Source organism: Acartia tonsa, chromosome 12, assembly GCF_053477335.1.
Source record: "Acartia tonsa isolate MP-2025a chromosome 12, ASM5347733v1, whole genome shotgun sequence".
NCBI lineage: Eukaryota > Metazoa > Arthropoda > Copepoda > Calanoida > Acartiidae > Acartia > Acartia tonsa.
In genome coordinates, this window is record NC_137271.1 from 14,091,131 (window position 1) to 14,112,793 (window position 21,663).

The following is a 21,663-nucleotide window of genomic DNA, read 5'->3' on the forward strand; positions in this document are numbered from 1 at the left end:
TTATTTTGTGTAGCATCATTGGGGATATACATCAATTTATTTGTCATTGTCTTATATCCAGGGTTGTCATTTTGGGCGGACGCTTTTGGGCGGGCAGTTTTGGGCGGGCGGTTTTGGGCCGCCCAATATAAGGTCCTTTTGGGCAGTTTTGGGCACCCCCCTTTTAGGGATAAGAGAAAAAGGGAAGGGGGTTAAAAAAGAGGGGGGCGGGCCTATTTTTTGGGTGATATCCTTATACTAAAGTAACAGGATGTGTGTCTGTTTGTTTGTTTGTCTGTGTGTTTGTACCGAAGGATCTCGCTAACCGCTGAACCGATCGGGTTCTCCTTAACAGGGTAGCTTCTTATAGGTTCTGGGAAGGTTTATAACTATTTTGGGGGAGGGTACCACCACCTTCCTAAGAGAAATCGCCCCTAGAAAAAAATTACACTCTCCCCAAAACTTTTTAAAAATTTTTTGAAAACTAAAAATAAAAATGGGGGGAGGAAACCCACTCCCCCCCCCAAAAAAAAAAAAATATTCCCCCCCCCCCCAATTTTTTTTTACTTTTTCTTTTTAAATCTAATATAATAATTGGATTATCAAATTTGACTCTCCCCTCCTCAAGTGCCCCTAGAGGCCTCTAGGGCCGTAGCCGCTAGTTAACTATATAAATTAGTAAGCTTTTTTGTATCTAGAGAAGGATTTCGCTAACTGTTGAACCGATATGGTTCTCCTTTCCAGTGGAGCCTTTATAGGTCCTGAGATGGTTTTAGGCTATTTTATTTCTAATAATAAGTCTAGGTATGGTTCTAGGCTATTTTACATCCTTTTTATATGCTTTTTACGACATTTGCCCAAAAAGGGTGCCCAAAACCACTTTTGGGCGCCCAAAACCCGCCTAAAACCCTTTTGGGCAATTGGGCCGCCCAATATCAAAAAAAGTGCCCAATTCGACAACCCTGCTTATATCCCTTTAGATCCCTGCATATTAGCAACCTAAATTGACGACGCATTTTCCCCTGTCAATATATCCATGTATGCTATATCCATTGCAATGGTGAAGTACGTGGTTATATCTGATTGGGTGCTCAATGTTAAATATAATCTAGATACATAATATATTAATCAGCCAACAGGAATAATCAGGTTAGAAAATGAACAGATAACACTTAGGATAAAGCATTTCTTTAATTTCGTTAAAAGTGAAACATATGGGAAAACAAATATGATAAGATGTGCATATTTTAATTCTTAATGATAAAATATCTTTCAGGAAATTATATAGCCAAAAAAATATCGTTCGTAATAATGAAACAAATCCTATTTATGTATAAATAAACAAAAAGGTTAGAAATTCATTGTTTAGTTTGATGGAATAAGGGGCCAGATTGATCATCTAGATCTACTATATCTATCTATTCAAATTACAAATCTAAAACTTGTATTTTGTACTCTCAATTAGGACTGTACAATAGAAAAAAAAAGAAATAAAAGTAAAACTTTAATTTTACTCATATAACTATTGCTTTCTGTTCGGATTTTATATTGACAGCATAGCAATAGAAGCCATTTAAAAATTGACCTCTATTATATTATCCTGCTGGTGGTATATTATATAGCGCCATGAGAGGCAAAACAAGAAGAGAAAACTACCACTAAAGAAGCACAAAAACGGGTGGGATAATCTAATAGTTAGAGGTCAGACTTTTCAAAAGGATTAGATCTTGATTCTGATAATACATATAGTATGCTTAAAGTTAAAAAAAACTTCCTGTGGACAGTCCTTTTCATTCTTATAATTCATTCTTGTCTGCTATTAAACGATTGTTTTGGTTATTGATAATGTACACAATGCCGCGATTTACCTACATTTTATCGATGGTGAAATACAATTTTTGCCCCCCAACGACAGCTGAAAAAGGCAATTTAATAAAGGTTGCGTTATTTTGCCCCCCAAATCAATTTCTGAATTAATTTGCTTGTTGGTTATACCTTATTCCTGGAGAGGATAGGTTATTTAACAAAAAAGTTTCCTTTTGGGATGTAGTTTTCCTATTTTTAAAACAAATTTGGATTCGGCCTCCAGGCCTCCAGGTGGATTCTGGACAGGTAAAAAAAATTTTAAGTTAGAACAAAACTTATTTAACAAAAGTTGCTACTTTATGGATGGTATGAACTAATTTGAAGAAAATTTTTAAAGTAAAAAATTTCAATTTTTACCTGTCCATGCAGGATCTACCTGGAGGCCTGCAGTTCCTGAACCTGGAGCCAAATTAAAAAAATTTCTTTAAATTAGTTCCTACCATGTATAAAGTATCAACTTTTGTTAAATAAGTTTTGTTCTAACTTTAATAGAAAAAGGGGGGGGGGGGAAATGTGGTGACTCGTCACACGACATACCAGCAATTTTATTTTGGTTGCTACTCCCTTAGTTTTAGAGATAATTGGATGAAATCTTTTGGGCTGGGTCACTAATAACCCCAACTATTGGTATCTTTAAAAAAAAAAACGGCGGCGGGACCGCCGCTCCCGCCGCCGTTTTCCGCCACCACCAAAAAATTTTTTTTATTGCATTTCTCGCCGAATTAGGCAATTTGGAATCATTTGAGACCATGTTATTTTTTTCAAAAATTTTTCCCCTTACAAGCAACCCTGCGGGGGGTCATTTTTTTCAAATTCTCGTTTATGAAGGTATATCTTAAATACAGTATGCTACTCCCTTAGTTTTAGAGATAATTGGATGAAATTTATTTGATTGTGTTACTAATTACCCCAAGTTTTGGTGTCTTTCAAAAAAAACAGCGGCGGGACCGCCGCTCCCGCCGGCCACCGCCGTTTTCCGCCGCCACCAAAAAAAAATTTTTATTGCATTTCTCGCCGAATTAGGCAATTTGGAATCATTTGAGACCATGTTATTTTTTTCAAAAATTTTTCCCCTTACAAGCAACCCTTCGGGGGACTGTTTGATTGTGTTACTAATTAACCCAAGTTTTGGTGTCTTTCAAAAAAAAACAACGGCGGGACCGCCGCTCCCGCCGGCCACCGCCGTTTTCCGCCGCCACCAAAAAAAAATTTTTATTGCATTTCTCGCCGAATTAGGCAATTTGGAATCATTTGAGACCATGTTATTTTTTCAAATTTTTTTTTGGGCGGTGGCGGAAAGCGGCGGCGGCGGATGGCGGGAGCAAGGTTGCTTGTAAGGGGAAATTTTTGAAAAAAATAACTTGGTCTCATATTATTCCAAATTGCCTAATTCGGCGAGAAATGCAATAAATTTTTTTTGTGGCGGCGGAAAACGGCGGCGGACGGCGGGAGCGGCGGTCCCGCCGCCATTTTTTATTCAAATATTTTCAAATATTTTTTTACTGACCTACCTAAAAAGATTTTGTTTCAATATCTTTAAAAGCACAGGAGTAGCACTGAATTTAAGATATACGTTCATAAACGAGAATTTGAAAAAAATCCCCCCGAAGGGTTGCTTGTAAGGGGAAAAATTTTTGAAAAAAATAACATGTTTTTTTTTGAAAGATACCAATAGTTGGGGTAATTAGTGACACAATCAAAAAGATTTCATCCAATTATCTCTAAAACTAAAGGAGTAGCATACTGTATTTAAGATATACCTTCATAAACGAGAATTTGAAAAAAATATTATTCATAATATTCCAAATTGCCTAATTCGGCGAGAAATGCAATAAATTTTTTTTTGTGGCGGCGGAAAACGGCGGCGGACGGCGGGAGCGGCGGTCCCGCCGCCATTTTTTATTCAAATATTTTCAAATATTTTTTTACTGACCTACCTAAAAAGATTTTGTTTCAATATCTTTAAAAGCACAGGAGTAGCACTGAATTTAAGATATACGTTCATAAACGAGAATTTGAAAAAAATCCCCCCGAAGGGTTGATTGTAAGGGAAAAATTTTTGAAAAAAAATAACATGGTCTCAAATGATTCCAAATTGCCTAATTCGGCGAGAAATGCAATAAAAAAAAAAATTTTGGTGGCGGCGGAAAACGGCGGCGAGCGGCGGTCCCGCCGCCGTTTTTTTTAAAGATACCAATAGTTGGGGTAATTAGTGACCCAGCCCAAAAGATTTCATCCAATTATCTCTAAAACTAAGGGAGTAGCACCCAAAATAAAATTGCTGGTATGTCGTGTGACGAGTCACCACATTTCCCCCCCCCCCCCTTTTTCAGTTTTTACCTGTCCAGGATCCACCTGGAGGCCTGCAGTACCTGAACCTGGAGACCAATTTCAAAATTTTCTTTAAATTAGTTAATACCATCCATGAAGTATCAACTTTTATTAAATAAGTTTTGTTCTATCTTTAATTGAAATTTTTTTCAGTTTTTACTTGTCCAGGATCCACCTGGAGGTCTGCAGTACCTGGACCTGTAGCCTGAAAAAATTACATATTCAACCAGAAAAAAAATTTACCAAAGTCAATAGAAAATCTATTTTTATTCTTTTTCTTGTTGTCTTTGTTTGTTTCTTTACTTTGTGTTTGTTGAGACTCAGAGTTGTCATCAATGCCTCTGGCTTTCTTCCAAATGGATAATTGTTCCTATCAAACAAAAAACTATTAAATAAGAATAAAGAAGGTGATCTTTTGTGTATTTCCCCAAAGTTGTGTGTTAATGTTTAGTCAAATGCGCTTATTAAGTCAAACTGTTCTCAATTTTGACCAAATGTATACAAAGGTAATTTCATAATTAAAAACAGTTTGACTTATTAAGCGCATTCTGTTCTCAATTTTTACTAAATGTATACAAAAATTTCATAATTAAAACAGTTTGCCTTATTAAGCGCATTCGATTAAACGCTAATACTGAACTTTACGAAAAATACACGAAAAAATTACCCTAATTGGTCAGCTAGATGTGGAAAAACAACAAGATAGAAATCTTAAACTGTTTCTTAAAAGAGAAATCGTCCCAAGAAAAAATATACATAAATTTTTTCCACTTTTCTTTTAAATTTAAAATCAAATGGCGGGGGTCGACATTGAATCTATCAAGTGCTACTAGAGACCTCAAGTGGCATAGACGCTACTAATGGATATAATAATATGTAACAATCTGTATATATTTCTTTTCTTTAATACAGGTCAATCTGTTTGTCTTTCTGTTAGGGTTTAATATTAGTCCTCACATTTATTAAGCCAACCAACGAGAGAATGGGTACCATTATAATTTACAGTGCTATCTATCCATCCATCCATCCATTCATGCATCTACCTTAGTTGGATTAGGACAAGGAAGAAGTTCAGCAAGACCAGCCCCCTCTCTCACAACATCCAACATGAAGTCAAGCTCTTGCTCCACATGCTGGTTACACATCCAAGACAACTCAGGATGCTTGCTCAAACAATCCTATAATGAAAATCCATATTATTATTACTACTTGGGATATTGCACCAGATTTATGTGAACTCTGATAAAGTAATACTCGCAGCTGGCTACAATAACGATACCCACATCCACCCAAATCCCCCTCCCCTCTACTGGATGAACGAACTGACCAATAAAAGGTTGTTGAATTTGACTGTATAGAAAAAAAGCCTCGCTAATATGTAAATAGTTCTGATAAAAAAAGTGTACAAAAATGTTTTCATACTTAAACATTTTTAGCAATGAATAGCCTCACAATAGTTTAACTATTACAAACAAGAGTTTAAAATAGGGCCCATCAATGCTATCTTACCTTATGGGCCCTGCAATACACAAAAAGAAATAATGAATAAAAAATCGTTGGGACCATTAATAACAACATACCTTGTGGTTCCTGCAGTAAGCGCTAGGGCAATGGATACACCAAGAGTTGGGACCATTAATAACAACATACCTTGTAGTTCCTGCAGTACGCGCTAGGGCAATGGATACACCAAGAGTTGGGACTATTAATAACAACATACCTAGTGCTTTCTGCAGTAAGCGCTAGGGCAATGGATACATCAAGAGTTGTGACCATTAATAACAGCTTACCTTGTGGTTCCTGCAGTACGCGCTAGGGCAATGGATACATCAAGAGTTTGGACCATTAATAACAGCTTACCTTATGATTCCTGCAGTACGCGCTAGGGCAATGGATACACTAAGAGTTGGGACCATTAATAACAACATACCTTGTGGTTCCTGCAATACGCGCTAGGGCAATGGATACACCAAGAGTTGGGACCATCAACCAGTTTGCCACACTCATGACAATAATGCCAGGGACAATGCCATTTTCCACGTGGCAAAGTTTCTTTTCCTATAAAGGAAGAAAACATACGTAAAAATATAATTTAATTTTAATTCATTTAAACTTTAATCTTCATTTTGATCCATATTTATCAAAAAAAAATATAAGAACTTATCAAACCAAAAGAACTTTAAATAAAAAAGTCACAAAAACTCAAATGTTAAACAAGAAAATCTTTTAAAAGATTTCCATAGTCTCAATAATTACATATCTAACAGCCAGAATTTTTTTCACATTTCTGACAGATGAACGTACAAAAAGTGTTACAAGAGTAGCTTGACTTTTAAAATGTAAGATAAATATTACCTATGCAAGACAAATGATAAACTTTAGGACAAAGTCCCATCTCACATCTAATCAAACTACCACCCTCATGGCATCTAAAACAATAGTTTAAATTAAAAACTTTTTTATTTGTTATTTTATCTTCAATTTAACTATCTCTGTATATATGTGGTTAATTAAAATAACTATCAAAGTTAATTTTTGCATCGTATTATAGACATCTTTCCGAAAGTGACACTTTTTGAAACCAAAACTAAAAAAGAAAGGAACTCAACTAAAAAAAGAGTTACAGGTCTGACATTTTGAATGGCAGTTGCTTTATAGGGGTACAATATTATATGGAACTGTGAAGAAACGGCGGCGCAACCGCCGAAAACCGCCGAGAAAAGGTAAAAAAAAATTCGGCGGGAAACAGCGGTTTTCGGCGGTTGCGCCGCCGTTTCTTCGCAGTTCCATATTGTACCCCTATAAAGCAACTGCCATGCAAAATCTCAGACCTGTAACTCTTTTTTTTAGTAGAGTTCCTTTGTTGACTTTTAGTTTTGGTTACAAAATGTGTCACTTTCGCCCCCCCCCCCCTTTAAAATTATATTTTAATATGCGTGGGAAAATCTCCGTAATACAATGGTGCACATGATTTTTAGTATAAATAAACACTTGTTCTAATCCAGCGGACTCAAATCGGTTTGGAAGTCACTCTGGAAAAACTATTCCTTATATAAAAGTCGCAGGTTGTCTATCACTAATAGAAAAAATACCCAAAAATTTTTTTTTTTAAATTAAAAAATAAATTTGTGGGTATACTAGAGAGGGTCCCCCACCCAACACCCCACTGTCACAATTGAACCTAGAAGCCTCTAAGGACGGAGCCGCTAGTCTTTACCTAAAGCAAAGAGACTCCCAAATCTTGACATTTTCCTTCTTTTTCTCCTGTTCTTCTTTCTCCTTTGCTTGACGTTGCTGCTGTTTCTGTCAGTATAATCATTTTTATATTTAAAATACATTTATGTTCAGTAAAGCTACTCTATGAAAATCTATTAAACCTTAATTAATTATTCCTTAGTTGTACCGTAGGATTTTGCCTAGCGCTGAACCGATATGGTTCTCATTTACAGTGTGGTTGTCGAGGAAGAGCCTGTCCGAGGTGCAACTACCTGGAGCCGCCACACCATCAGCAGCGCCAGCAAAGTCTTCCACTCTACTCCTCTCAGAGGATCTCAAGTCAGTGCTTATGAATTTTTATTGTAACTGACCAGCCAATGCCGGCAGGACTGGTCAAAATCCTTTTGGTGATGGCCGGCATAGAACCAAATCCAGGACCTGTATACATCTGTCTTTTTGTCTAGTCAAGTTAAAGACAAATTCTACCTCAGTACAGTGCAATTATTGTCTAAAATGGGTTCATCATAGAAGACAAAATAACTGCAGCTTACATCTACCAAAGAATACGACAAATCCTACAAATGCCCCTCCTGTAGATCTAACCCAACATTTACCTCGGCGGCTCTTCCTCAACCTGTGATAAATCCTACCAAAAACAAATATACCAAAAATCCTGCTAGTCAACAACCCCCTTCTCCACCCCCGCCACCTCCACCATCAACACCCCCACCTACCCCCCCACAACCCCCACCCCCTCCCCCCACTAATCTAGACGACGAATATGATCTAAACATACTCCAATGGAACTGCAATGGCATCAGCAGTAAAATTACTGAACTCTCCAACTTCATCCATCAAAATGATATAAAAGTAGCAGTCCTCCAGGAAACAAAACTTGGCAAAAAATCCAACAATCCCACTATACCTAACTTTACATTAGTACGTAAAGATAGAACATCAGATAAAGGAGGTGGACTTGCCACATATATTCATAAATCCTTACAATTTATGAAACTTCCTGATATTCCATCCGACGGCCACACTGAAACACTTGGAGTAAAAGTTGGTAACACAAACATTTTAAATGTTTACATACCTCCTGTCACTAGCTGCGCCACAGGTTTTAAACCTAATATACCTGCTCTCCTTCCACTGGGAGACGCCCTTGTACTTGGAGACTTCAATGCACATGATAACTTATGGCACTCGAGCATTCAAGATACACGTGACTCAGAAATTGCAGATGATATTGGAAATTCATCTTATTGTGTTATTAATGAGAATCTTCCCACCAGAGTTCCATCCAGTGGTCAACCAACATCACCTAACATATCTCTGGCATCAACATCCATCATAACTAGTACAGATTGGAAGACTAAAACCTGTCTGGGATCAGATCACCTCCCAATCATTATAAAAATAAAAACATCAATCAACCACACAAAAAGTGACTTCAGAAACTTTATCAACTTCAATAAAGCAGACTGGGAGAAGTTCACTAAAATCACCGAACAGGAAGTTCTGAAGCTACCTGACCCTACATCTACTGATCCTACCACAGGACTACCTATCATTAATATACACCAAGCTGAAAAGGCTCTCAGGAAAGTTATCAATAAAGCTGCAAAAAGGACTATACCTGGCAGCAGAATTAAAGACATAATTCCTGAAATACCAACAGCAACAGCCAACAAGATTAAGACTAGAGATGAATTAAGATCAAATGACCCAAACTCTCCAGAGATTGCCAACCTTAACAGAGACATCCTGAAGGAAATTAATATACATCGCAAATCTAAATGGAGAGAAAAAGTCAATGAAATCCACAAAGGTTGTTCTTCAAAACTATTCAAATTAATTAAAAATCTGAATGGTAAAAGCTATGATAACCACAACAATCAAGCTATAAGGTTCAAAGGTAAATATCTATCCACAGCCAAGGATATTGCTTTTGGTTTCAACAAGCAATACTCCTCCATCGTGAAACATCAAAGCTCTAAAGGCTCAAGAACCATCTCTAAGAATATTAAGAAGAACGACCTAGAGGACAACATCACCTTCAACTACATGGATACTAAGAAAGCCATAAAAGCTTGTAAAGCTTCTAAGGCAGCTGGGCCCGACAATATTTCCAACCTCCATCTTAAACACCTAGGAGATAATTGTATTAAATACCTAACCAAGATCTTTAACATCTCAATGAGCACCAGCACCATCCCCGACATCTGGAAGACCTCCATCATTATCCCTCTTCTTAAACCCAACAAGCCTGCAAATGAATTTGACTCCTACAGACCTGTTTCTCTCCTCTGTCCAGCAATTAAAATCCTTGAACGACTTCTTCTCCCAACCCTCACCAGCAATTTAAACATCCCTGTCTTCCAACATGGCTTTCGTAAAGATCATTCTACAGTCACAGCTCTGAATGACTTCAATATCCAGATATCAAATGGTTTCAATGAAAAAGCTTCTATCAAACCGGATAGAACAGTGCTACTCCAAATTGACCTTAGTAAAGCATTTGACATGGTCAATCATGACAAGTTGCTTAAAGACCTCAACCAATCCAACATCCCTGGTGCCCTAAAAAGATGGTTCTGCTGCTATCTAAAAGGACGTCAATCTAAGGTTAATTTCAGAAACCACCTCTCTAAAAGCAGAAATATTAGAGCTGGAGTACCACAAGGAGCTGTCACCTCTCCTATTTTATTCAATTTTTACCTTCGCCATCTACCAAACCCACCCAAGAACATTGTGGTTGTCCAATATGCTGATGATATTAGCATATATGCTACAGGCAAACCACATGCTGCACTCGCCAAAGCCATCAACACATACATACCAGCAGTGCTAGATTTTCTTGAAGAAAGGGAGTTGTAAGTCTCCCCCTCCAAGTCCACGGTCACCCTGTTTACCCCCGACACTAAGGAGTTTAAAGAACTTCTCACAGTGGTAATTGAAAATGAAGTAGTAAAACTTGAATTGAAACCGAAACTACTTGGTGTCACTTTTGACACCATGTACACTTTCTGTCATCATATAAAAGCAACCGTTGATTCAGCTAAGACCAAAGTTAACATCATGAAGTCCCTGGCAGGCGCCACCTGGGGGCAAGACCAGGAGACCCTGTCCATGACATACAAAGCTATAGTCAGGAGTGTGTTAGAATATGCTGCTCCAATATGGAGCCCAATTATTTCTGACAGCAGTTGGCAGAAACTTCAATCTGTCCAAAACCAAGCCTTAAAAGTCATCACAGGCAACTTGGCTATGGCATCTGAACAACATATACATAGGGAAGCCAAAATCTTACCTATAAGAGATCATTGCAAAATGATTTCCAAACAATTCCTGCTGACCAACCATGTTCCTGGCCACCCTGGATACAAACATGTCCATAAACCTCTACCACCTAGATCTCATCTAAAACCTACCATCCAAAACATGAGACAAGACATACGAGACCTGCTACCTGTATCCAGAGACAACCTTAAAGCTAAGCAGAAAATTATACACACCAGAGAAGTTACCAGAATTCTGGCCAACTATCCACCAAATAAAGTCCTCCAGGCCAACCCCCCAGAGGTCAACAAAATGGAGGCTAATTTAACTAGATCTGTACGTTCCCAACTATCTCAATTAAGATCTGGCTATAAGACTTTTAAACTCATATCTACATAGAATTGACGAGAATATTGAAGATAAATGCCCGCTCTGCAACCAAACACCACACGACACTGTTCACCTGTTCAACTGCCCCAACAATCCAACGCATCTTACAGTTTTATCACTATGGACTCAACCTGTTTTGGCGGCGAATTTTCTTAAACTTGACGAGGGCGTAACTTGAACAGAAAACACAGATTCATTCCACTGACGAGATTTCCCCTGGAGGCTAATCAATCAATCAATCCTTTACAGTGTAGCTTCTCATAGGTCCTGGGAAGGTTCATATATATTTTTGGGAGACTAGAGAAATGTTTGTTTGAAGCTAAAAAACTTCAAAATTACTGGTCCAAATTTGTTGTATTTTTCAGAAAAGCTTAATAAATATTAAGGTATTTTTAAGCAATTTTTTTACTTTATAAACCAAGATTAGTAGGTATCATTATAGCTCTGTTGCATGCATATTACAAATATTTTAATAGTTATTTCTTTCATCGTATTATAAACGGCTTTCCGCGGATATTGAATGCACAATTATAAGATTAAAACTAGTTTTTTAGCCCCGAGATGCCGAAGGCACGGGCTAAAAAAAAACTGGTTTTAATCTTATGATTGTACATTTCTATATTCGTAGAAAACTGGATATAATACGATGCAAGACATAGTTTTTTCGTATGGATGAGAACCGGTTCCTATCCACCAAATTCGAATGAGAACGAGAAAATGATTTATTCCTTTAATTTCTTCTGTTTCTTTAGTTCTTTCTTTCTAGCTTCTTGATCCTTCTTCTTGTCATCCTTCTCATTCTTCGGCTTCAACCCAATGAAACCTGAATTCATCATTATTAAAATAGCCGCCGCATAGCAAAGTTTAATTGTAGACACTCGATTCCATTTTTTTCTAACCACTTTTATTTTTTGCCTTTCAACGAATGTACCTTATGCTGATATAATAATAACAGGATGCCTGTCTGTTAATGTGTCTACTCTACAGCGAATAATATCGCTACCTGTAGCTTTTCATAGATCCTGGAAAGGTTTATTACTATATTGGGGATAGGTATCACCAACATACCAAGAATAATTGTGAAAAATTCAAAGTGGATGGTCGACTAATCCCCCCCCCCCCCTTTAATGCCTAAAGTGTGCTTGTGCCCATCCCCCCAGAATGCAGACCTGAGCAGTTGGCCGCCCCACACAGGCAGGGTTTCTTCACATCCCCGACACTCTCCAGCTGATAGTTGAAGGTCAATTCAGCACCGGGTTCGATATCCTGCAATTTACCAGGGATGAGTCAATGGACGATAAATTGCTGTCTAATTATGAAATACAGAACTAAGGATAAGTTTTAATAACATATTACCTACGCCGTTTTAAATTAGAAAACGATACGAAACATGATTTTCCAATATTTCTTAGAACCGGTTCTAATCCAGCGGATATTAATCGGTTTCGAAGCCACACTGAAAATTATTCTCTTACAACTTTTAGAAAAAAAAATTGGCCAAGAAACGCAAAAATAGGCAAAAACACCCTGCTACTTAATTTTAGAGACATAAAAGCTACCTTAATGGCAAAGAGTCCAACCCGTGTGTCTCCATTGACGCTCCACTTTTGTGTGATACAGTTGGGATCACAGGAGTGGTTCATAAACCTCGCGTTGTTACCCTTCGGTCCAGCGTCTATCATTCTAAAATCAAACAAAAAATTGAATTGATTATTGCTTGGATAACAGATCTATAGTATAGAATATAGATGTATATAACATACATGTATATACATCTACCTCCCTTAATTTTTCAAAGACCTCTTTTGTCAGCTTCTAAATTATTTTCTGCACTTGGCTGTGTAATATAAGCGATACCATTGGTTGATTATCAATGACCCAATAGAAAGGTTACACAAGACAGTTGCGATGGGGAGATACTGTTATTTAACCCTTTCTCACTCTAGTGTTTTACACCAGAATTTCATGTACTCTGATAAAGTGATGCTGACATTTTGAACCCTTTTTTGATGAATAAGGTTGCAAAATCTGATATGGATTAGTTAATGACAGATAAATTAACATTTATGCTGAAAAAGAAATTAAAGGAGAAAATACATATTTACATTATATGATAAGATAATAGGCATGTTCAATAAAACGGCAGTAATCATAATACTTTAATCACCTATTATTATCAATGGTGAGATAGTAATAGTTTTCCTCTTTAGTGTCTTGATTTTGTTTCATTCTATATCTATACTCTTCCATAGTTATCAGCTCTCCAACATATTCTAAAAATAGATTTATTATTACTTGGATGTTAGACCTACCAGATTTTTTTCTCTAATAAAGTAAATACGTAGCTGGCTAAAATAAAGATCCCCCCTTCCAATTCATCCCCTTCCCTCCTACTGGATAAACGAACTGTAAGCAAACTAAATTAAAAAGTTTTCCCCTGTCATAATATCCACGTATATCCTGTTTCCATTATTTTAAAATACATAAACTTGTATTATCATGATGTGATCTATGTTGTAAATCATTTGATGAATATAGTATTCTGAATAAACAGTTAGTACTTTATTCATCCAATGAACTACTTCAATAGAATTTGACAATTTTTTTTCCTTTAATTGACAAAAGACTATAATGATAATTTAAATCTTTAGAGACCCATCACACATGCGGTCAGACAAACGAACATAAAGTATAGAGTATCAACGCATTTTATCTTTTAACATTTTAAAAACCTTAACAAAACTTCCGTATGTATGAATTTACGCAAAAATTACCCAACTACTGGATGCTTCTAAACCGAAATAGTGAAAATTTGGATATTTAGTTGTGTTAAATCTGAAATCCTCCAATATTTTGACAATCCGATTTTGTGCAAAGATTAGATGTGATGCTAAAAACTCACCGATACAAAAGCTGCCTTTCTTGATCAGCTGGTTGGCGAACAATCCCCATCCTCTACCTTCTACTCGAGTAACCTAATGAAAATACTGATAAAAAATCCATAATGTAAACTGTACATGTTTAAAAAAGAACATTTTAGTCCAAAATTAACAAAATACATTAATAAGGGAGGGGGGGGGGGGGGAGTTTGTACAGTTATATGAAATGAAAATTCAGTACCAAATTTTGCATCTAGTGGTGCAAAAGACCCCCCCAAAAACTAAAATTTTAAGTTATGAGCTTATTTTTAAAGATATCGAGCAGGTTTTTAAATGGAAGCTTTTATTACATAAATGAGTTGATTAGCCATATAGAGAAAAAAATAAAAGAGAGGAATCGAAGCAACTAGAAGACGAAAATAGGCAGTGGGCCAAGAGGCCTACTGAGCGCATTAAAAATTATTTAAAAAAATATTTTTTTACTTTTTACTATTTCCATATTTAGGGCAATAATATTAGATTAGATATTTTCGTTTTAATGTTTTAATTAAAAATTACATAGAATTTTATTTTTATTTTAAAAAATTTGTTCATGAAAGATGAATCCTTCTATTTCTAAAAAGGGGGAAATTTTTTCATAATGAACATTCAGCTGATTCTGACCGCCCACGGCTGTTTGCTAAATATCGCTTTTCTTTTTATTCACATTATTATTTATGATTGACTTACAAAAAGCCCTGGGCGGCTTTTGATTTTCGTCTGCTTCTAAATTTAGGGATGGGGAAGAAGTATTTTACCATGAAAAAGGATGAGTATTATCCTTTTTCCTTATGATTAGCCATCCCATATTTCATTTTTGCACCTTACTTCTAGGGGCATGTAAGCTCAAAACTTATAAATTTTGTATTTGGCGGGGTTGTTTTACTCCAAAAGTCCCTAGAAGTAAAGTGCAAAAATGTAATATGGGGTGGCTAATCAACTCATCTATGTAATAGAAGGTTCCATTTAAAAAATCAGGGAAAGTCCCAAAACTCAATTTTACAGGCAGATCCAATCATATAAGAGAGCTTACAAAAAGAATTAGGTTGATAACTATAAAAACAAGCCCAAACGGCCAGAGCAAAATTTGGTACTGAATTTTCATTTCCTATAACTGTACAAACTCCCCCCCCCCCCTTTGTACCTAGTCAATCATAACATGAAATATTTTATAACAAATGCTCTCCTGAATATCAAATTCTGTGAAAGGGCAATTTGTGTCATTGAATCATTAAAATCCGTCAATAAACAAGGCTGCTATAGCCAGTTTAGGGATAGTCCACTGCTTGGTAGGACAAACAAACATATCCAATTTACTGTGAAAAAGTTCGTCGTTCGTATGGGAATCGTATCGTAATGACAAGTTACAAAACAAATATGTTCGTTAACTAGAAATTCTTTTTAAGTTGGAGAAATTATTGTCTATAAGTTGTAAATCTATAGGTTTCAAAATTCACCTTAAAATCAGGGTATTGTCGTTTCTGAAATCTCATATTTTCACATTTGTCTCCAGAGTTACAAACCTATTTGAAATAAATAAATGTTAACACTATTTAGAGGAGAGTATACCTACACCCGTCCAAGAGATTTTGCCCCTAGAAAAAATGACTCTCCAAAAGTTTATTACAACTATTTTAAAACTAAATATAAAATTCGAGTTATTATGAGATATTATGCGTCAAAACTTAAACTCATAAGCTTTTCTAGATGCTGATTAAAATAATTCCAAAGAAATTCCTTTTTTAAGCTAAGGTAAGTGCAAGTTTGGATTAAAATATAAAATGTGATCTTACCTGGGGATGGCATTCAAACATTAGCATCCTGTTGATACAATTACTATCCTCCCCACAGGGACCAGCCTTAGCAGGGTCACAATCACAGGGGTGTAAATCCTTAACAAAATTATTATGTTCAAAGTGGTATTACGTAGGATACTTAAAAAATCTCTTCTTATCGTAATGAGAATCTTTTATCTTTATACATATTTTGATTTACACTGGTATCTAAATACATAAATACAGACAAAAAACCGCCTAATTAAAATAAGCTTAGCTTCTAAAACTAAATAACAATACCTCAGGATCTACTGTATAAATGGGACAGTTGCCATACACCTTGTTGGTCTTTAGCTTCACATATGGCGCCGGCTTATTGCCGACAAAACTGCGTTTGCCCGCGTTTTTCGCGTCACGTGCCTCTTTTTCCTTGTTAACAGGGATAAGGGATAAGCAAATAATAAAAAAACTTGCAATCTTAGTCAACCTGAACTAACATACATGAAAAAAATCACAAAAATGTTTTTCTTTAATGACAAGATTTTTACATAAAAAACGTTGTTTTGTTTTCATCCCATTGACATATCCCTTATCCCTGCCTTGGTGTAAGCTTGATACAATTCTTCTGCCTCCTTGAGACCCTTGCGGAACACCGCATCCATAGACTTGGAACTGTGAGCAGGTACCTAAACATAAGATTAGCTTTTTATGAAAACTGATGCCTAGTTTAAATGAGCAAAAGATTTTTATACAGACAAAGATACCCTATAGAACGTGTGAAACTTTTGAGGTCCCTAGGGCTAATAAAAAAAACCACAACCTACTTGTTTTCAATTTATTTCCAAAATCAAGAGGGGGGGGGGGTGGGGCTCGCTATGCACTTTAAGTGAAAGACCAAGAAAATACCTTTTCGCTATCCCCTTCTTCATACAAGAATGCCCGACCATGATTCATCCAAGAATACTCTCCACTGCCCAGAAACTGAACAGGAAATTCTCCCTCCTGATGTGGAATTGCTTCGATCTTGTTGGGCAGCTTCTCTGGAGGTACAACCTGGATAAAAAGAAGATAATTCGTACACGAATGGGTTATGTTTCTGGAACCGAAGTAGAACTGAGTAACGACCACCCTATAAAAGTACTCGCGCCATTTTACCCCTCCTTAAAAAAATTTTACCCCCCCCCCCCCCCCAAAAATAAAAAATTGGACGCCCCTGGTACATTCCCAGTGATAAAATACAAATTTACCCCTCTGTAGATCAAATTATGGTGGAAGAACTTTAGACTAAATCAATTTGGAATCTACCAATCAAAATTCAGCGTTAAAGTTCTAAAGCCATGCCATTAATAAGATAACGTCAGGTGGATATAAATTATAAAACTTTAGGTACCAGTGTAATTGACAGTCAATTTCTCCTACTTGCCAGATGTTATGTCATATCCAGAGAAGATTTTAAAAAGCAGTAATATGACAATATTATTATAACAGAATTTAATCTTGCCAAAATTATAAAATAATAATCTTACCTTAGTTGGCCACCAGCGGTAAGCTCCAATTTTGACCCAAACAATCTCATTATAGAGTGGCAAACGGCCAGTCTCACAGTTATCACAGTAATACTTTTCTGGCGGGGTTTCTGAACAAAAATAAATATTCAAATGAGATTTAATAGACATCCCTTTATTTTGCGCTCATCAGTAATGCTCTCTTGTTTTAGATAACCAAGAAGAACCATCAACTGATTATCAAAGGCCTCGTGAAAGTCAAACAAACAATAAATGGAAAATATAAGAGTCACGAAACCTTTGCAAAGATCCACAAAGCCTATATGCAAATAAGAAGCACATTTTATAAATAAAATTAATTTTGGGGGGAGGGGTCAATGCTAAATCGGCTAAAACTCCAAAAAAAATTAAGAATATTTACCTAGTTTAAGGCACTCCAAATGGAAGGCAGCAGGACAAATCTCGCAACAAATCAGACTTCCACCCTCACTACATATTAATAAAGATGTATATTTTCAAATAGTTTATTTACTAGGTATCAAGATCACACAAATGGGAAAGGAGAAAAAGAATGAGATTTATTTGTTCATTCCTCCAAGAAACTTTAAAAATGGATTTCATTTATATTTAGCCTTATTAAATAGTTGATTAAATAAGTACATCTGTAGTATTCAGAGCAGAGTTAGGACAGGTTGTTTCGGGGAAAAGACAATAGACGATACTTTGAAGTAACCCTTAATTACGATAAACAAAATTACGGCTTCTGTGGGTTATTGTGGAAAAGTTTAGACATTAAAAGTTTGTGCAGCCCAATCAAGAATTAATAAGTTCCCAAACGGTTTCGCCAAAGACGTGTAGTTTACTGCCTCTCATACCCATAAATGACTTGCAATATATACCATCAAGAGTCACAAGTATTGAAGTAAGGAACATATAATTATACATACCTACACATGAAGCACCAGCTGGCATTCACATGATGGTTCTTCTTTCCCTTGGCGGGGCTGTAGTGCTTGGGGCACAGGATGTCATGCTTGGTGATGATGAGTGTGCCCGCAGTCATGCAGTAGTCATTGTGGTGGTACGCTGTCGGACATCGGATACATCTAACAAGGATTAGGTGTTAGTCTGGCTTTATGTTTTTTATGATATCTAAAAGACTGGTATAATGATTTTTAAATCATCCTCCAGCATTCTATTCTGAAAGTAATGGGTTCGGATTTCTTCCCAAACGGCGTTAAAATACCTTAAATGCCTAGCCCACGTTGTTATCAACCGTCACCAGAAGTTTTAAACTAAAAATATTCCTTTAAATTCTGTGGTTGAATCCCAAACCTCTACGTGAGAACACTGTAGCATTTAAAATCACAACATCCAAATTATTTTGAGTATACCTTTTTTTATTCGAGAAAAAATGGGCTTCAGGAAATCTGTACGACCATAAACGTCATATATGTTAAATTTTCACCTGACAAGCTTCTCTTTGTGCTTCATAATAGGATTCTTTGGATCATCAGAAGCACAAGTATGGCACATGTGCGCTGGACATATCAAATGGCTGCTTCCTACCCGAGCCTAAACATTTAGAAAATCATATACAAGTCCCATTTACAGTAAACTAAAAAGTTGCTCGAATATGGTATTTTGTTTATGCAAATCACAAAACAATAGGCTAGTTTAACCAGGGGACTAGATATTGATATAATCAATTACTGAAATTTTGGAGACAAGTAATACATTTACAGTAACATAAAAAGTTGCATAAATCACATGACTATGATATTTTAAAAATATGTCCCCAATATTGCCCCTTTCTAATTTATTAAATTATTGGTCAAAAAGTTTGGAAACCATTAGTTAGGGAACTAACCAATCTAAATCCAAGTTTTAGAGCAAACGAATAAGATGTCGTGTTTATCTATAAAACTTTGGGTACCAGTGTAATATACATTATACACACAATCCAATATCCAAGTTACCTGTGGCCACAAGGGTGTAGCTGTCAGACAAGAGGGGTGGAACCATCGTCCACAGCCGCTGCTATTACACCGCCGCAACACCGTATCAGAATTTGTAGCGGCAACAACAGCTTGTGAATCATCTTCGTTCGTTAAAGCTAAAAATAATCAATCTATAAATAATCCTAATATGCTGTTAATCTAAAGTTATATCACTCTTAAAAATTTCATATTTTTAAATGTTAAAATAAGGGCATTAAAAATTCCCTTAACATGAAATAAATTAAAAATAATGGGGCAGGGGGTGGTTATAATTGTTTGTTTGTTTAATACTTTAGTTAGGTTAGGGTATAAATATCAGATAATGGGTACCCACGAAGGGTAAGATACTCCACAAGGAGTAGGCATATTTCAATAATAAATTGGGTTAAATTTGTTTTTTAAACCTTCATATGTTCAATGCTAATAATCTCACTGAAAATAATACCTGGAACTGAACTAACTGGAGGTTCCTGTAGACCACACAGAGAGCACAGGATCCTGTTTTCCTGACAGTCCAAGCATTTGAAACTGTCCTCCTGCCCACTCTAAATTAATGTTATGTTATTTAGAATTAGTAGCAGATTTGTCTGTGTGTAATATAAAATGTAATAGAATGTAAACGGCTAATGGAGAAACCAATTTAATGACAAAATGTGCTAGTATCTAGGTACTATTTTCTATCATTTTAAATGTTTTTGCATTGCAGACCTACATATTACCTAACCTAAACATAATGTAGGATAGCTACGCTAATATAATAGTTATTTACTTTCGTATTATAGACAACTTTCCGCGTATGTTAAAATGAAAAATTATAAAATTAAAATCTGTTTTGTTAGCCCCGATGGGCCGAAGGCTCAGGATAACAAAACTAGTATTGATTTTTTATGATTTATATTTTAAGATTCATGGAAAGTTGTGTCTAATACGAGGCTATACATGATTTTTCAGCATTGCTAATAACCGGTTCTGATCTTCCGGATATTAATCGGTTTCGAAGCCATACTAGAAATACCTTTATATTAATCTGTAGACAGGAAGGATGATAGGATAAACTACATGCTCCACGACACTTCAAAACTTCACCCTAAATTATAATTAAAAATCAGTTTAACACAAAAGAATGTTTTTTTTGTACTTAGTTGAAAATCAAATTCGGTTTTATTCTAAAAGCCAGTAGACAGACAAAGCCTAGACACGACATACGCTAAATACGCTATAGGGGATGTACATACAATTTTTCATCCATTATCTTATCCCTTTAGATCCCTCCGTTGATTGTAATATAAATTTAGTAGGTATTAATTAACAAAAAATATCTATGAATATTTTTTCAAGTTTAAATTCTAGCGTATGTCGCTTCTAGTGTTTGTCGCACTTTAAAAATTTTACTGTTTGTCGCGAAATTGAAAATTCTACTGTTTGTCGTAGTCTAGTGTTTAACGCATCTATTGTTTGTCTGTCTAGCGTTTGACGCATCTAATGTTTGTCTGTCTGACGTAGTACCAATAACTATTAAAATTAGAAAATACTAGAAACGCAAATGTATCATTTCATTATGTAATCAAATTCGTATTAGGTACGATTTTAATTTTAAAAATGCGCCAATTAAGTTTGACGTGATCTAACGCACATGCTGAACCTTTTTTCACCTGTTCTGTTGTAGTGACGCCCTCGCACTTGGAGCAGCATCTCTCATACTTCTTGTAGCCCAGTAAATCTACTGGCTCTTCCGCAACCTCCACTGGCCTAGGACTGTTCTTTACAGGAACCAGCTCATAGTACCATCCAGGTCCTTTTTCTGCTTCCCTGAAAAGTATTATCTTAATATCTTAGCTAAACCATTTGTTTTAATATTTTAATAAAAAAAATCTTTATTTTCTTAGTTGCTAGGTTGGTATGAAGCTAAAGTCTTAGTTTATACAAAAATAACTTATTGTTGTACAAGAAATAATGCAAAACTAGGAATCATCTTTTTTAAAAGCTTCATTATATTCTTTAACTCGAAGTTTGCTGATATCTAGTGGCCGCCAAGTTTCCTTGAAAACTCTATACTTTTGACAACAAAAAGGCAGCAAGCGTCTTTGACAATTATTTTGACTTAATTTGAGACACCTGCCATATTTGATGAGGTTAAGGTAATAGTAGTAGAAGCTCTCATTATATAGCGGCTTAAGTAAGCTTGAACTGGATCTGTGGCTTTGTAAGACGGTTAGGGACCGATTAAAAAATATGGCTAGACTATTCTTTCCTAAAGAAGTAACATGAAATTAAAGATTATGTTGCAGAAACAAAATGAACTTACTTTCTTTCCTTTTCCTCCTTCTGTTGTTGAAGCTCTTGTTGTCGTTTGGAAGCCTGACTTCTCCTTAGTAACATTAAATATATTATTACTTTTAAT

The 21,663-nt window shown here is 35.9% G+C and overlaps 1 protein-coding gene across 3 annotated transcripts in view; it reads right to left on the reverse strand.

The window, feature by feature from the left end:
- Positions 1-21,663, reverse strand: part of LOC145333867 (uncharacterized) — an 80,677-nt gene that overhangs the window by 57,750 nt on the left and 1,264 nt on the right. For all 3 annotated transcript variants that reach the window (XM_080179127.1, XM_080179125.1, XM_080179126.1), the window contains exons 4-27: positions 21,568-21,630; positions 20,915-21,071; positions 20,278-20,349; positions 19,708-19,807; positions 19,242-19,378; positions 18,731-18,837; positions 18,210-18,368; positions 17,684-17,751; positions 17,284-17,393; positions 16,664-16,810; positions 16,357-16,443; positions 16,058-16,186; positions 15,776-15,874; positions 15,440-15,505; positions 13,967-14,039; positions 13,232-13,337; positions 12,624-12,747; positions 12,234-12,330; positions 11,793-11,887; positions 7,394-7,479; positions 6,532-6,605; positions 6,107-6,234; positions 5,220-5,354; positions 4,420-4,546 (exon numbers count right to left, since the gene is read on the reverse strand). In XM_080179127.1, coding sequence (XP_080035253.1) covers positions 4,420-4,546; positions 5,220-5,354; positions 6,107-6,234; positions 6,532-6,605; positions 7,394-7,479; positions 11,793-11,887; positions 12,234-12,330; positions 12,624-12,747; positions 13,232-13,337; positions 13,967-14,039; positions 15,440-15,505; positions 15,776-15,874; positions 16,058-16,186; positions 16,357-16,443; positions 16,664-16,810; positions 17,284-17,393; positions 17,684-17,751; positions 18,210-18,368; positions 18,731-18,837; positions 19,242-19,378; positions 19,708-19,807; positions 20,278-20,349; positions 20,915-21,071; positions 21,568-21,630 — 2,546 coding nt within the window. The remainder of the gene's footprint in view (positions 1-4,419; positions 4,547-5,219; positions 5,355-6,106; positions 6,235-6,531; positions 6,606-7,393; positions 7,480-11,792; positions 11,888-12,233; positions 12,331-12,623; positions 12,748-13,231; positions 13,338-13,966; positions 14,040-15,439; positions 15,506-15,775; positions 15,875-16,057; positions 16,187-16,356; positions 16,444-16,663; positions 16,811-17,283; positions 17,394-17,683; positions 17,752-18,209; positions 18,369-18,730; positions 18,838-19,241; positions 19,379-19,707; positions 19,808-20,277; positions 20,350-20,914; positions 21,072-21,567; positions 21,631-21,663) is intronic.